A 16,861-nucleotide genomic window follows, 5' to 3' on the forward strand; every position below is an offset into this window, starting at 1 on the left:
CTTTCAAATCCATTCAAAATGCTGGGGCTAATTCTCTGCCTGACACATAATTCAGACCACATCAGTCCCAATGAATCTGTTCTTTGGGGAGAAGTTGCGTGGAAGAAAGAACAATGGATGCTGGTCAGAGAGGAGAGAAAGCCGTGATCAAGAGTGGGATCATTAATGCACTGAAGGGGACAGAGGGGCTAATTTGTGATGGGTCCTGAAGGTAAGGACAAAACAGGTAGTTTGTTCCTGTGAAGAACACCAGGTGGACACTGGGCTACAAGTCATGCCAGTTAACATAGCTGACAGTATGCTCCAGGAATGTCCCAACAGAGGAGTGGCAGGGGTTCAGTGGGGTCTGTCCTTTCAGCAGAGAGAGATGCGTAGGTCCAAAGGAGGTAGCTCCCTTTCTCTACAGCAAGGCAGCATGTCTCTTGTTTTAAGTTCTTCCATATCCCCTGTTCCCACGGTTACTCTCATGGCAGCACAGCAGGATCCTCTTGTGGCAGCGTCTCCACAGAAGTGCAAATGTTCAACAGGCTGCAGGGCTCTGCCCAGGTGTGAGCCCCTGTAGCTTTAGACTGCTGAGCTCTGGGCACCCTCTCACTTGATTACACCACAGTGCCCTCACAAGACTCCTCCCTTTCCATCCTGCTGCTCAGCCACCTGCTCTAATGCCATTAGAAAATTTGATAGAGATCAGGGACAGGAGACTACTAGTGTAACAGAAGACTAATGCACTACACCTGGTTCTTCAAATACACAAACTTGACATACTGCACTGTGTAACCAGAGGAGTTTGAGATTTTGTGGGCCCGATAAGAAGCCCTCTCCAATAATGTGATTCAATCACAGTGTAGAACCAAACATTCTATTAAAGTCCACAATCCACAACAATAATGCAATAAAGCAGAAAATTAAAGGCTGATAGAGGTAGGTCTGAAAGACCTTCTAGCAAAGCTTCTCCAATCCAAATGATTAAACTTTACCTTCGCAGCCACCACTGGAGCCATTGCAGATCCCACTGTCCAGGCGTACACTAGAATATTCTTTTGTCAGAGGGAATTTAACGTAGTGGCTAAACAAAGAAAATGTATTCTTGTTAGGACATTCATGTTAGTGCCCAATGCCAGAATGCCTGGGTCCCCTACATCAGTGGTTCTCAACTAGGGGTACTTGTGCCCCGGGGGTACGCAGAGGTCTTCCAGGGGGTACATCTAGATATTTGCCTAGTTTTACAACAGGCTACATAAAAAGCAGTAGCGACGTCAAACTAAAATTTCACACAGACGACTTGTATACAATGCTGTATACACTAGACACTGAAATGTAAGTGTAGTATTTATAGTCCAATTGAGTTATTTGATAATTATATGGTAATAATGAGAACGTAAGCAATGTTTCAGTACTAAGTGGCCACAGAACCAAATCAAAACAAACCACCATGTACAGCAGCCCTGGCTTCAACAGGAGCAAACTCAAGTTAACACAGTGTTTTTGAAAATCCCACCCAAAAGCCTTTACAGTTTTATCTCTGCAACTGGATGATAGTAAAGGGAATATCATTATAACATGCGCCGACTGCCAGTATATCTGAACATTTTAATGGGGGCCTCTGCATGTACGTACGTACGCATGCACACGCACACACACACACTTTTTCCTTCCTTTCCTCTGGGGGAGGGTGTGGAAGAAGGAAGGTGGGGGTAAGTCTTTCAGTCACAGACACTGCGGCAACATCTTTGTTGAAAGAAAGCAAGTAGAAAATTCAAGTAGAGGAGCCAATCAGAGCAAAGAGATTATAGCAGTCAATTGGAGTAGAGAGTTGCCTTAATTATCATGAAGCGATCATGCAAGTCCCTTCACTCTGAATGGCTAATGGTGGCCAGTCAGCCAGAGAACAAGGGTTTACATACAGCTTAGTTATTTAGAAATAACCACTGCAGAAATCATGCACATCAGAGGGAGCATGGTCACAGGGAAAAGCTGTAGAGCTCTGGGCCAGAAACTGGGCAGCCTCCTGCCCTCAGAGGGGTTGAGACAGACTCACTACAGTATAACCGCATGAGCTAATACTAGAATTTTGTATAAACATCCCCACTACCATGCCTGTACTTACCCAATCTGCTCCAAGACAAGATCGTACAAGTGATCCAGAGTGAGCTTGTGTTTTGGCACAGAGATTAGCAGTGGCTGCCCACAAAGAACAGTCCCCGAAGAAGTGCTGGACTGTCTTATTCTCTTTTCTCTGAAGTATACAGAGAGAGTGATGCACTCAGCGCCATCCTCGCTTGACTTGCAAACTTCATATCTGTTTGAAAGAAAGAAATGCGTGAGTTCTACCTATACAGCACAGTGGGCAGAAGCAATACTAATTAACTCTAGCAAGGGTTCTGCAAAAGATTCACACTTGGGAAGGACAAGAGGGGTTCTCAAACTTTTGCCATGTTATGGACCACACCTTACCAGAGAGATTCTCTCATGGACCCCTCCCAGGCACTGAGGATTGTGCTGACCGCTATCCCTGCCCCTTCGCCCAGAGCCCAGCTCATCACTGCTGTCTCCCTTGCCTCTCGCAGAACACTGCTGTGGTGACTATAGATATTGTTTATGTTAAAAAGCACCATTAGGAAAATACATCTCTAGTGTGATAAAAGTTTTGCCTCTTTTGAAAAAAGTTAACCACACCATCTCCTTCATCTAGCCACATAACAAACAGCATATATTCCTTGACAAATCCTTCTGGTTGCCCCCTCATCCCCACACAAAATCAACATTTACCTCAGCTTTATCCAAATTGAGCCTCAGAAAGCCAGCCCTCTTCCAGATTTCAATCTCATACAGACCTCGGGTCCTTTGTTCCACTGAACAAGCAGGTTCAGAAGTAATGGGGACACAGAGCTAAGTATCATACTCAAACTACAGCACTGCAACCCATATCACTTCAATAACCATCCCCGCACACTTCTATACCAGAGGGGCAACAAGCTGTAACTTTACAGTACTTTGCAGTAAAGAGCCTTAAAAGCAACTGCCCAAAACTACCTGCTGGAATAAATGAGTAGAGCCACTCAGGCACAGCTCCACCTGCTCCTACTAGGAACCACAGACATGTCAGCAATACTTATATCCAATGGTGTTAAAGGCAGGTGATAGAGCTGTAAGAATCAGCATTTGCCACTTCTTGAGTTTTTGCAGTGATGGTCCCTTCAAAAGAATTCCATGGACTGGACAGTACCAAGTGTTGTTCCTATATTTTAAAGAGGCACTAAGGATCATGTGGGGAATTAAATGCCAGAACACCTTCCTTCTGGTATCTAGTAATTTGGTCTAAATGATAATTTAAAAATAGAATACAACACAAGGAAGAGCACACTATGACAGGGTATAATCAGCAAAGTTTCTGCAAAGGAAAATCAAGTCTCACTAATCTACCAGTCAATACACAAGTGGATACAGGCAAACAATTCATTGAGCCTTTCAAAAGGCCTTTCGCAAAGTCCCTCACAAAAGCGACTAAAGAAACTAAATAGTCATGATGAAAAAGGCAAAAATATCATTTATGGGTCAAAAACTGTCTAAGAAAAGGAAAACAGAATAAGAATAAATGGCCAGTTTACATCCTGGCAAAGGTTAATACTGGGTGCCACAAGGTAGCATACCCATGTTTTATATGTTTATTAGTTAACCTGGAAAAAAAGGGCAAGCATCAGAGTGGCAAAATTTGCACACGACAACATTATTTAGTTTAGTCAAGAACAAAGGAACGTTAGGACCTTTAGAGGTACCCAGCATAGTTAGGTGAATGGACAAGATGATTTCAGTACATACTCAGTTTTGACAAATGCAATACACACAGATTGGAGAGAATAATATGAATTGTTCATACATCTTAAAAGGTTCTAAATTAACTAAATCAACCCACTGTATCACTGTAGACAGCTCAATGTGCAGCAATGGCTAAAAACCCCAAATGTTTTATGGAATGGAATAAATAATAAGGAAAATAGCATTATTGTATCTCACAAAGGATACTGCAGAATTAGAGCGGACAGAGAAGGGTAATGAGACTGATTAGGGGCCCAAATAAAGTCTCCTATGAAGAGATTGCAAAGACCAGGATTGTTACCCTATAGGAGGATACAATAAAAGTAAACAAAATAATGTGTGATCTATAGAGGAAGGTTGGGAGCTTTTAGTCACCCTCTCTCATGATACCTCAGCAAGGGAACAGTGAGTGAAATTGAAAAGTGGAAAATTCAAAACTAACAACAGGAAGGGGGAGGGACAGCTCAGTGGTTTGAGCATTGGCCTGCTAAACCCAGGGTTGTGAGTTTAATCCTTGAGGGGGCCATTTAGGGATTTGGGGCAAAAATCTATCTGGCGATTGGTCCTACTTTGAGCAGGGGGTTGGACTAGATGACCTCCTGAGGTCCCTTTCAACCCTGATATTCTATGATTCTAAGCACAATGGACAATTAGCCTGTGGAACTCATCGTCAAAGGATATTACAGAGGCCAAGAGCTTGACAAAATTAAAAAAGATTAGACATTTATTACAGTAACAAGAATATCCAAAATTGTTATAGTAAATATTAAACACACAGATTAGTTTTGGAAAGGATCTAAAACCTCATTTCAGGACATGAGTCAATTGCTAATTGAGAAGGTTAGGAAAAACTTGCCAGAACTGCCTACTGCAGAGTTTCTCACACCTTCCTTAGAAACATCTAAGATACTGCTGGAGAAAAGACACTGGACTAGCTGTGTCTGATCCACTGACTGGTCTGATCCAGACTGACAACTGCTATGTCCTTACTCATGGTACTAAGTAGGAAGCTTCTGCAGCCAAATCAATGTTTTAGAAACCAGGAACATTTTGGAATAAAAATCACAGCATGTGGTAAGAAAGAGAAAGCAGAATAAAGTGGTTCATGACATGGCAAACACATATTTTATAAAAATGTGCACATTTGTGTAAGTTAAAGGTGACCTGCAAATCAATTCGGCAAAGTTGCATCAACTTTAACAATAAAATATACTGAATGCCCCTATTAGCCAGGCTACAAGAACGGGGGTATTCAGAATATTAATCACTTGAAAAGCTTTCGTTTTAGGTCCCATGACCTAAGAAGAAATTGAAATTAAACAAAAAAAAAAACCCTAAACCAAAAACAATAAAACTTTGCAAAACTGTGCACTGTACTTTTTAAAAAGTCACTTACCTGACCCCTTGTAGGCCGGCTCCATGCTCCAGCAGGATCCCTGGGTGATGTGACATCACCAGCATGGTACATGCTGGGGCGTTACATCGGAGCGGGAGCCGGAAGCCCTAGTGGGGCTGGACATCATGGGACCTATGAAAAAAAGATAGTAAGTGTTCTGGCTATGTACTGAATGCCCTCTTCTGTTTAGCCTGGAGAATGAGGGCATTCAGCACAAACACCTGATGGCATTTTGTCAGATTGATTTGCAGACCACCTTTACATACAGTCACATTCTGATGACATGCCACAGAGATCTCACTATTCTTTCAGCAGGAATAACATTCCTCCAGAGAACAATTTACAGTGCTATGGGAAGTGGAAATACACCCCTAGAGCAACACTTTGGCCACAAGGCCCTTGTGTGCATTTCTAAGGGCCTTATGAGAAATTCTGTTTTATCTAAACACACACCCCTTGCTTCAAAAAGCATCTCCCCCTCTACAGTTTATATGCTCCAATTGTCAAGTACTATACCATTGGTTTGTATGGAACTGTCTCAATTATATATTGAAACGTATTGTCATAAGGGGGAGAGTGTATGAGTAGGGAGACCTGTAAAAGAAGCTACTTTCAGAGAATTCCAGTGCCACTCTCTCCCTTCCCTCACAAAATTGACCTGCAAAGGAAAACAATGCACTCGTACCTTCTTTCTGCTTTAAGGTGAATACAGAAGACTAATGTTGCATTTGGTTTTGTTTTAAGCTAGAAGCTTCTTTTTTAAACCATAAGATATTTAGATCTCGCCTGTCCAGGAAGGCTGTATTGTTACTAGAGAAGTAGTGAAACAATGACATCATAAGAACCAAGAAACTGGAAACTCAACAACTGAGAGGAAAAAGGCTTTTAATCCATCTGCCCAAAATTCTAGTTTGTTTTTGTTAAGGCCTATTTAATTTAAACTCCAAATGAAGTCTTGGGAGAAAAGATGCTTTCGTTAAAGATTCAACATCCCCAAGTTCAATTAAGGTTTGAGAATTCACAATGTACATCTCTTGAGATGTCCCAGAAGTCCTCCAGGAAATCCATAAAATACCAGAGCTGATATTCCAGATATCACCTTCCCCAAAAAAACCCGAAACAAAACAAAGCTTTTCAGATTTTCCTTAGCCATAATAAAGGGACCAAGGAAAAAAAAAAGACTCAAATCCAGCATTTTAAAAACACTTTCCACAGCATCTTTCAAAACCAATTGGGATTAAAACGTTGGCACTAACACAAGACATCCTTTGTTAAAGTTATGTGGAAAAAAAAGTGTAGTGCCCTCTATCCTCTACCTCCTCTGAATGCTCTCCCTGCCAAAGTGCCAGTTTAGCAATGTATCTGTACACAAGGCAGCTCTGTGTACAGCGAGACCTGTTCCAAAGCCCCCATCTGACACTTAAGGGATCCTGCTGACAAAAGCAACAGAATGAAAGTCATAACTGTACTGTCACACTCTGCCCTGGCTCCGCTTTTCACTGAAGGGAGGTGACACATCCCCAGGGTACAATCTGAAATGTGAAATCACTGTGATCCTTAACTCTCTAGCTCAGGACACCTCTTATACTGCTCTGTGAGCGAAAGGCAGCCCCTCCAGGCTTTTCTCTCACACAGCCATCAGCATATAAAGGCACGTCCAGCAAAGTTACATGAATGGTCTCCCAGCCACTCGTGAACTCTATACAGGGAGACACTCCCATTAACTAGTCCACCACTCCATCAAAAGGTAATGGACATGCAACAGCCTTTGTCAACCTGAGTAGAGATTACCCCAAATACTTCAGTCAAAGCACATTGGTTCAAATAAAATATTAAAACAAGTTTATTAACTATAAAAAGATAGATTTTAAGTGATTATAACTGGTAAAGGCATAAAGTCAGAATTGGTTACAAAAGGAAATAAAACAACATTGCAATCTAATTCCTAAACATAAACAAGGATATTCAACAGGCTCTCTCCTTCCAATCAGGACCACCCCTCCCAGTTCAATGATGCTACCCTTTTGTCTTTCAAATTATCTTGCTACCATGAGGAGTGAAGGGGAAGGAGAGGTAATGAAGAAGCCATTGTCTCTTATTTTATACCCTCCTACTTTCCTTAAGGAATACCCTCCTGCGGGGTGCAGACATTCAGTCTGTGGTATATGTGAGATGTGAAGTGTATTGCAAATTTCTTGCTTATACCTTCTGCGTATGTGCTGTTTGGAGAACAAGATGTAAGGCCTCGGTTTACTGTCCTCTGGTATCTCTAAGGAGCTAGACTGTGGGCATTTTCCAGGACTCTCAATATGTTTCAGTAACAAACATATAGCAAAATCTCATAACTCCATATACAACATTAATGCAAAAATTTTATAGGACAATGATGTTCCGCAAATTATGACTTTTCAAATGTCGTCTCATGAGGCATGCTTTGTAAAAAATATTATAACCCTATAAAAGGGGTGAATATGAGGTTACAGGGGGTTACTTGGGTACAGGGTGTCACAGGAGGCTGTTCGATGTTTCCTATAGATCCCTCCTTCCATCTGCAAAATGAATACTGGGTGCTAATTAACAACATTTATTGAATTCAAAACTCCAGAATCATAAAACTCAAGCCCACCAAGAGAGATTCTGTTCTCCTATCTGCAGACCTAACTTAACTTGCTTTATTGATTCTCTCATCAAAACAATGCTGGATGGATGTTACAAAGAACTGACCATTTAGGAGGGAAAATGTTCCCTTTTTGGAACCACTTCATGAAGCAGTACTGGTATAAGAAGAAATGAAAAAGCTGCCAGGCCAGGTTTTCTAAGGACCCTAGAACTCCATACCACTTGAGTGATGAACTTTGGATTACATAAAACAAATGCATACAGGTGGTCCTTGATTTCAGTGTTCAGGAGGATAATTCTCATGGGGTTGCCCAGGGTCTCATATCCACCACAACAGCCCTGTGATTATTCCTGGTGTTCTCAGATATCAACCATATTCACAGGCACAATTAGTAACATTAAATATCTTTTGTTTCTGGCAGTGCCCACAATGCAATAGGCACTTTCCAGATGCTATGAAAGGATTGTCCCTTCCTGAAGGGCTCACAATCTAAATAACAGATTTGATCTGTGGCATGAGACTATAGACAGAGCTGTGTGAAAGTTATACCGCCTTCAGGCTCAGATTAGAGCCACCATCTCCTCCTCTCCACACCAACAGAATTTCAGGGGCCACAGATGAATGGAGCCTGAAGGACTCCAGACTCTTCAAGAATTACACCCCCCAACCAGTAAAGTCAATGGGAACTGCTGGGCAACTGGCACTTTCAAAGTTGGGCCATTTATTTAGGGTTTTAAATATGGATTTGGGGGCCTATATTTGGGGCACCCATTTTAGAAAATCTTGGACTGATTAATTCTCAATAATGCCTGGGAGACCTGCTGCAAACGAGTCAGTAAGCAAACAACAAAGCAAGTATAGTACAACTTATCAGATGAAACTTGCACAGCTGGCTCCACTCCCAGCTCTGCACACTAAGGCACAGACCTCAATATTGGTGCAAAAAAGGTTAACAGCAACATTGTAACTCACTATAATTTTAGGTTATTACAAACTCACCTTTGCCTTTACTGAATTTTAGGAGATATTTACAATTCTTTTCCATATACAAAATGCTTTGAGATCAACAGCTTATGTATTTAGGTCTTTAATTGTCTGTTTTATTAAATGAACCGTTCGTGCTAATTAAACAAATTCCTGATGAAAAACTGCTCGGTTTGTTTATGCAACAAACTCTCCTTTCTGTGTGATTGAGAACCCCCCACTTTATTAACATGGTTCAATCATTAAGACCAGGATACAGTCCACCCAACAGAACAGATGTTGCAGGCAAATTGCTGGATAAAGTGTATGAAAGAGAAATTGAGCAGTGTGCAAAAGGTCTAGAGGGTAAAATTGTTAACCTGAGTCTTGATGGGTGGAGCAATGTCCAAATGACACTGTTGTATGTGCTTGTGTGATAATACAGAAACAACTGATACATCAGGAAATGCACACACAGCAGAATACTTACAAGAAGTAGCAGTAAAAGCTATAACAAACAGAAAAAAATTCAAATGTCTAGTATGCAGCTTGGTCACAGACCATGCTGCAAATGTATCCAAGACGAGAAGAAATTTAGGAGAGAGTGAAGAGAGTCCCAAGATAATAACATACAGTTGCAGTACTCATTAGATGCACCTCCTAGCCAAAGACTTCAGTGTTCCCGAAATAAAGGCTAATGTTGAAATTGCAAAATACTTCATAACAACCACTTTGCAGCAGCTGCCCTAAAAAAAGTGGGAGGAACCAAGCTAACTCTCCCACAAAACATGCAATGGAACTCAGTAGTGGAGTGTTTTGAGCACTATATCAAGAACTCACCTAATCTTATGACAGTTTGTGAACAAAATCATGAAAAAATAAATGGCACTGTCACAGCCAAAGTTCTCATAATTGTGCTTAAGAGAAATGTTGGACACATGCTAAGTACCCTGAAGCCTATTTCTGTAGCCTTGAACAAAATGCAGGGAAATGGCTGTTTTATTGCTGACGCTGTTGAAATTTGGAAGGAACTGAGTGAGATCTTAAAAAGAGAAATATGCAATGACAGAGTTAAATTACAAGCATTAAAAAAACAAATGGGACAAGCACTATCTCCAGCTCATTTTCTTGCAAATATTCTCAATACTTGGTACCAGGGTCAAACTTTAACTGCTGAAGAACAGGAATTGGCTATGACATGGACATCCAGCAATCATCTCTCCATAAACTTCAAAGTTAAGGGTGAACCATTCAAGAAATATATGTTTGCTGATGATGTTTTAAAGTCACAGCAGTAAACTGGAGGAAGTCACTTAAGCACCTTGATTCAGAGATTGTTGAAGTGATAATCTCACTTTTAACAGCAGTAGCTTCTTCTGCTGGTGTAGAAAGAATATTTTCCTCCTTTGGACTAATTCATTCCAAATTGAGAAACCAGATTATGAATAAACAGGAAAATGAAGGAGAAGATGACTGAGTTAGCTGCAGAAGCCAATATTTTAAATTTCTCATGTTGACCTGGTGACATAGTCGATTTAATTTTTTTTCTAAACTATTATAGTTAAAAACAATTTTAACAAAAACAAACCTGATTTTAAAAAACTTGACTATTTAACTAAGTTAAAAAATTCATATGCTTTTTTGTTAAAATATTATACTGTATGTTTGCTGTTGAAGAAAAAAATCCAGAATACATAACATTGATGTTTTAGTCAGGGCCGCCCAGAGGATTCCAGGGGCCTGGGGTCTTCGGCGGCGGGGGGGCCCTTCCATTCCGGGACCCGCCGCCGAAGTGCCCCGAAGACCCGCGGCGGGGACCCCCCTCCGCCGAATTACCACCAAAGCGGGACTCGCCGCTGAAGCGCAGCCCGGTCTTCGGCGGTAATTCGGCGGAGGAGGGCCCCGCCGCGGGTCTTCGGGGCACTTCGGCGGCGGGTCCTGGAACGGAAGGGCCCCCCGCCGCCGAATTACCGCCGAAGATCGGGCTGCGCTTCGGCGGCGGGTCCCGCTCCGTCTTCAGCGGTAATTTGCCAGCGGGGGGTCCTTCCGCCCCAGAGCGGAAGGACCCCCCGCCGGCGAAGACCGGGAGCGGCAGAAGCTCCGGCACCCGGCCGCATAAGAGTTTGCCGGGCACCCGGAGTGAGTGAGGGACCCCGCTCCAGGGGCCCCGAAAAACTATGGTGGGGGCACCCATGGGGCTCGGGGCCTGGGGCAAATTGCCCCTCTTGCTCCCCCCTCTGGGCGGCCCTGGTTTTAGTTAAATAAAACAATTTAAATATCTATCTGGTGATGTTCTCCTCCTAATACAGCATAGCAAGAAAATCCTCCAAATTTAATGATTAACCTGTTGAATTGGAGATAGTTCACTCCCAATGACTTCATAAACATCTGCTTCAATTACCTTTGATAGAGAGGTTGAAGTGTTCTCCCACTGGTTTTTGAATGTTATGATTCCTGATGTCAGATTTGTGTCCATTTATTCTTTTGCGTAGAGACTGTCCGGTTTGGCCAATATACATGGCAGAGGGGCATTGCTGGCACATGATGGCATATATCACGTTGGTAGATGTGCAGGTGTACGAGCCCCTGATGGCGTGTCTAATGTGATTAGGTCCTATGATGGTGTCACTTGAATGGATATGTGGACAGAGCTGGCATCGGGCTTTGTTGCAAGGATAGGTTCCTGGGTTAGTGTTTATGTTGTATGGTGTGCGGTTGCTGGTGAGTATTTGCTTCAGGTTGGGAGGCTGTCTATAAGCGAGGACTGGCCTGTCTCCCAAGATCTGTGAGAGTGAGGGATCATCTTTAAGGATAGGTTGTAAATCTTTGATGATGCGCTGAAGAGGTTTTAGTTGGGGGCTGTAGGTGATGGCTAGTGGTGTTCTGTTATTTTCTTTTTTAGGTCTGTCCTGTAGTAGGTGGCTTCTGGGTACTCCTCTGGCTCTGTCAATCTGTTTTTTCACTTCAGCAGGTGGGTATTGTAGGTTTAAGAATGCTTGATAGAGATCTTGTAGGTGTTTATCTCTGTCTGAGGGATTGGAGCAAATACGGTTGTATCTTAGAGCTTGGCTGTAGACAATGGATCGTGTGGTGTGTCCGGGATGGAAGCTGGAGGCATGTAAGTGAGTATAGCGGTCAGTGGGTTTCCGATATAGGGTGGTATTTATGTGACCATCGTTTATTAGCACAGTAGTGTCTAGGAAATGGACCGCCGAGATGGAATTCCACCGAGATTTTAACAATTTCCATCCCACCATCAACCTCAGCCTAGACCAATCCACACTAGCGGTCCATTTCCTAGACACTCCTGCTAATGATAACTCATCTCAATTGATTAGACTCTGCCTGTTGGTATGCATACTTCCACCTTTTCATGTTCTCTGTATGTATAAATATCCCCTGTCTGTGTGTTCCATTCTATGCATCCGAAGAAGTGAGCTGCAGCTCACGAAAGCTCATGCTCAAATAAATTTGTTAGTCTTTAAGGTGCCACAAGTACTCCTGTTTTTTTTCTGTCAGTTGGGGGAGTCTTGGAGTACTACACCCTACACCTTTCTCTAGCCACCTTGCACTACTAAGGAGTGTGGCACCAGATGAGTGAATAAAAGCTCTGCCCCTTTAGCTGGCATGAAATATCATTTCTCAGTATCATAGGGGTAGCCGTGTTAGTCTGGATCTGTAAAAGCAGCAAAGAATCCTGTGGCACCTTATAGACTAACAGACATTTTGCAGCATGAGCTTTCGTGGGTGAATACCCACTTCATCGGATGCAAGTAGTGGAAATTTCCAGGGGCAGGTATATAAATGCAAGCAAGAAGCAAGCTAGAGATAACGAGGTTAGATCAATCAGGGAGGATGAGGCCCTGTTCTAGCAGTTGAGGTGTGAAAACCAAGGGAGAAGAAACTGGTTCTGTAGTTAGCAAGCCATTCACAGTCTTTGTTTAATCCTGAGTTGAGGGTGTAAATTTGCAGATGAACTGAAGCTCAGCAGTTTCTCTTTGAAGTCTGGTCCTGAAGTTTTTTTGCTGCAGGATGGCCACCTTAAGATCTGTTATTTTGTGGCCAGGGAGGTTGAAGTGTTCTCCTACAGGTTTTTGTATATTGCCATTCCTAATATCTGATTTGTGTCCATTTATCCTTTTCCTTAGAGACTGTCCAGTTTGGCCGATGTACATAGCAGAGGGGCATTGCTGGCATATGATGGCGTATATTACATTGGTGGACGTGCAGGTGAATGAACCGGTAATGGTGTGGCTGATCTGGTTAGGTCCTGTGATGGTGTCGCTGGTGTAGATATGTGGGCAGAGTTGGCATCGAGGTTTGTTGCATGGATTGGTTCCTGAGTTAGAGTTACTATGGTGTGGTGTGCAGTTACTGGTGAGAATATGCTTCAGGTTGGCAGGTTGTCTGTGGGCGAGGACTGGCCTGCCACCCAAGGCCTGTGAAAGTGTGGGATCATTGTCCAGGATGGGTTGTAGATCCCTGATGATGAGTTGGAGGGGTTTTAGCTGGGGACTGTATGTGATGGCCAGTGGAGTCCTGTTGGTTTCTTTCTTGGGTTTGCTTCTTGCTTGCATATATATACCTGCCCCTGGAAATTTCCACTACTTGCATCCGACGAAGTGGGTATTCACCCACGAAAGCTCATGCTGCAAAACGTCTGTTAGTCTATAAGGTGCCACAGGATTCTTTGCTGCTTTTATCATTTCTCAGCTCTCCCTGGGGTAGGGGCACAAGAGGCAGGGGTACGCCACACTGATCTAGTGGGGCCCAAAATGATTTGGCTAACTGGAAGGGCCACTCTCAAAGGGCCAGAGGATGTCCAATAGGTCCTACTGCATATCCTGGACCTCTCTGAGAGGTATCTGCAGCTCAGTGCCACAACTCCTGATACTGCTTGTGGTCATCAAGTAGAAAAGGAGATGATGAAGCAACTGCCTCATCTGACGAGAAGGATGACATACCTGTTGGAACTGGTGCAATTGGCTCGACCTCATCCACCAAGCATTCTGACAGAGCCAGTTGGTACTGACTGGGAGAGGAGGATCAGTGTGATTCCTGCACAGATCCAGGGCGCCTACTGTAAGGATCCCAAAGGCCCCAGGGCAACCAGTAAGGATTGACCAGAGAAGGAGTGGGCCAAGGCATCAGGTACCAGCAGTCCCCTGGGTAGCCATATTCAGAAGGACGCGGACAGTTCCAATACCTTCTTTGGTCTCCAACAAGGCTTGTTTCCCCTGCGGGTGGGAAGCCTCCTCTGGAGTGTCAGATTCACTTGATGAAATGATAGGCTCCTCTTATACCAGTGGTGCTGACAGTACCAATGGGAGGATGGTTGCGGACGTAGTTGTCGAAGATACTCTTCCTCTCAAGGTGGTTTTCCTAGTTGTAGAGATGTCTTTAAGAAGACCTCAGCCTGATAGCAGGAGAGACTGTGGGTATGACAGAGTAAATATATCCTCCAGTGAGGTAAAGGCTTCAGTCTTCCTTTTGGTTTGGGGAGCCCCTGAGGAGGGTACTGGCAGATCCTGGGTCTAGTGTTCAGACAGCTCCATTGTGGGATCCCCTGATGGTGTCCCAGCATTGATCTCCCAGATGAAACTGCTAGGTACTGCTCATTAGATTTGTGGAATGGAGCTGGAGCCAGTACTGTCACATCCTTCTTCCTTTGGCCAATCCTTCTTGGACAGAAGGTTTGTGTAGACCTAATTCTTTAGGACCCACACACAAGGACTCACCTGATTTTGACTGAGATGGGGAGGGATCTTTTCTCATAGAGGCACATCTGGACAGAGATCTGTCCTTATGCCTATATTCTTGTTCCCTACTCTAGTAAGAGGGTTTTTTAAACTTAAAGAGATTTTGCGTCAACTCTGGAGCTCATGCTCGGAGGGGTGCTGCTCACCTTCTGAACCCCTTTTACAGAGTGGTCTCCAGAGTTTGAATCTGAATGGGGTCTCATGGCCTGCTCCATGAGGTGCTTCTCCAGATGGAGCTCATGAATTCAGAGAGAAAAGGAGTGGCAGATGCTGCACTTGGTGGCAATATGAGTCTCCCCAAAACAATAAAGGCAGGCCTGGTGGTTGTCGCTAATGGAGAAGGAAGGGGGGTGGGAGATACAGTTCGTGAAAAAGACGGTTACTCACCGTTGTAACTGTTGTTCTTCGAGATGTGTTGCTCATATCCATTCCATGTAGGTGTGTGCGCGCCGCGTGCACGTTCGTTGGAAGACTTTTACCCTAGCAACTCAGTGGGTTGGCTGGGCGCCCCCTGGAGTGGCGCCACCATGGCGCCGGATATATACACCAGCCGACCCACCCACTCCTCAGTTCCTTCTTGCCGGCTACTCCGACAGTGGGGAAAGAGGGTGGGTTTGGAATGGATATGAGCAACACATCTCGAAGAACAACAGTTACAACGGTGAGTAACCGTCTTTTCTTCTTCGAGTGATTGCTCATATCCATTCCATGTAGGTGATTCCCAAGCCTTACGTAGGCGGTGGGGTCGGAGTGAGATGTTACAGAATGCAAACTGCTGAGCCAAAGGCTGCATCATCTCTGGACAGGAGACCAAAGAGCAAAGGTCCGGATCGAGGACCAGGTAGCAGTACGACATAGCCCGGGAAGGGTATGTGAGTCGGAAAGGCAGCAGAAGAAGCCAGAGCCCTGGTGAAACGAGCAGTAAGGTGGCTCGACGGAACATGGGCCAAGTCACAGGAGGCTCTGGGAGGAGACAGGTAGGCCCTTCATCCGGTCTGCCAATACAACGAAGAGTTGGGGGCATACAAAAGGGCTTGCCCGCTCGACATAAAAAGCGAGCGCCCTAAGGACGTCTAGGGAGGGCAGATGTGCTCCCGTCGCGATGACTGGGCTTTGGAAAGAAGACCGGAAGGAAGATATCCCGGATGATATGAAAGGTCAACAGCACCTTAGGGACGAAGGCCGGACGTGGTCACAACCGCTCCTCGTCCTACGCCACATAGTGTACCGTGGGTCCACTGTGAGAGCCTGGAGCTCGGAGACTTGCCTAGCCGATGCAAAGGCTACAAGGAAAAACTGTCTCTCAGGACAGGTACCTCAGCGAGCATGCTGTCAGTGACTCGAATGGAGCAGGCATAAGTCTGCTTATAACCAGGTTGAAGACCCATGAGTTGGTGGGGCGGTGTACTCGGGGGCATAAATGCCCCAAGCCCTTGAGGAACGTAGAAACCACAGCGTGCGAGAATATGAAGCGGCCACTCTCCCTTGGAAGGAAGGTAGAGACGGCTGCCAAGTGCACCCTTAATGATTAACTGAGCCAGGCGCTGCTGTTGGAAGATCATAGGCAATCCCAGAGGAAATAGATCGGAGCCTCTGTGGGGGAAACATTGTGTTTCGTAGCAGCAAGAGAAAGACTGCCAGTTGGGCAGATATGTTAACCGAGTGGAAGGCTTCCTACCACCCCGGGGAATCCTGTAGGACCAAGGCCGAACAATGTAACTCGCATCGGTTTAGGCCCGCAGCAGGCCTGCGGAGATGTGCAGGGATTGCAGGTCTAGGTGGTAAGTCTGCCGTGATCCAGCGTCATGAGGTCTGGGCAAAGAGACAGGGGAATCGGATGGCTACCGACAGGTCTAGCAACCTGGTGTACCAGTGCTGCCTGGACCACGCTGGAGCGATCATGATCCGATGCACTCTGTCCCTGCGGAGTGCTAGCAGGACCTTGCGAACCAGCAGGAGCGGTGGGAAAGCGGACAGCAGACGGCTCATCTACAGCATCAGAAAAACAACCAAGATCGAGTCCTGGGAGAGGCCTTGGCATGAGCAGAACTTGTCTCTCGTTTCGTTCCCGCGAGAGCGAAGTTCCGGAAACGTAATGGATAACATCCAGAGGAATCAACCACTTGAGAGACCGGAAGGAACTGTTAAGGCGATCCACCAGAGAGTTCCAGACCCTTAGGGGAAAGGGCGCTACCAGGTCCGTCAATTGAGCTGTGCAGGAGTCCCGGAGCTGGCTAGCTCCCTGCAAAGAGAGGAGGACCATGCTCCTCCATGCTTGTTTATGCAACGGGTGTCCGTTGTGTTGCC

At 44.7% G+C, this 16,861-nt stretch overlaps 1 protein-coding gene across 4 annotated transcripts in view; it reads right to left on the minus strand.

Moving 5' to 3' along the window:
- Positions 1 to 16,861, minus strand: part of USP4 (ubiquitin specific peptidase 4) — a 147,768-nt gene that overhangs the window by 22,887 nt on the left and 108,020 nt on the right. For 3 of the 4 annotated variants that reach the window (XM_039547004.1, XM_039547005.1, XM_039547006.1), the window contains 2 exons: positions 2,108 to 2,299; positions 978 to 1,066 (listed from right to left, as the gene is read on the minus strand). In XM_039547004.1, the coding sequence (XP_039402938.1) occupies positions 978 to 1,066; positions 2,108 to 2,299 (281 nt within the window). Of the gene's footprint in view, positions 1 to 977; positions 1,067 to 2,107; positions 2,300 to 5,212; positions 5,345 to 16,861 lie in introns of those variants that run through there. The other variant, XR_005601232.1, reaches the window with a different exon arrangement.

The sequence above is a fragment of the Mauremys reevesii genome, linkage group 7, assembly GCF_016161935.1.
Source record: "Mauremys reevesii isolate NIE-2019 linkage group 7, ASM1616193v1, whole genome shotgun sequence".
In the NCBI taxonomy this organism is placed as follows: domain Eukaryota; kingdom Metazoa; phylum Chordata; order Testudines; family Geoemydidae; genus Mauremys; species Mauremys reevesii.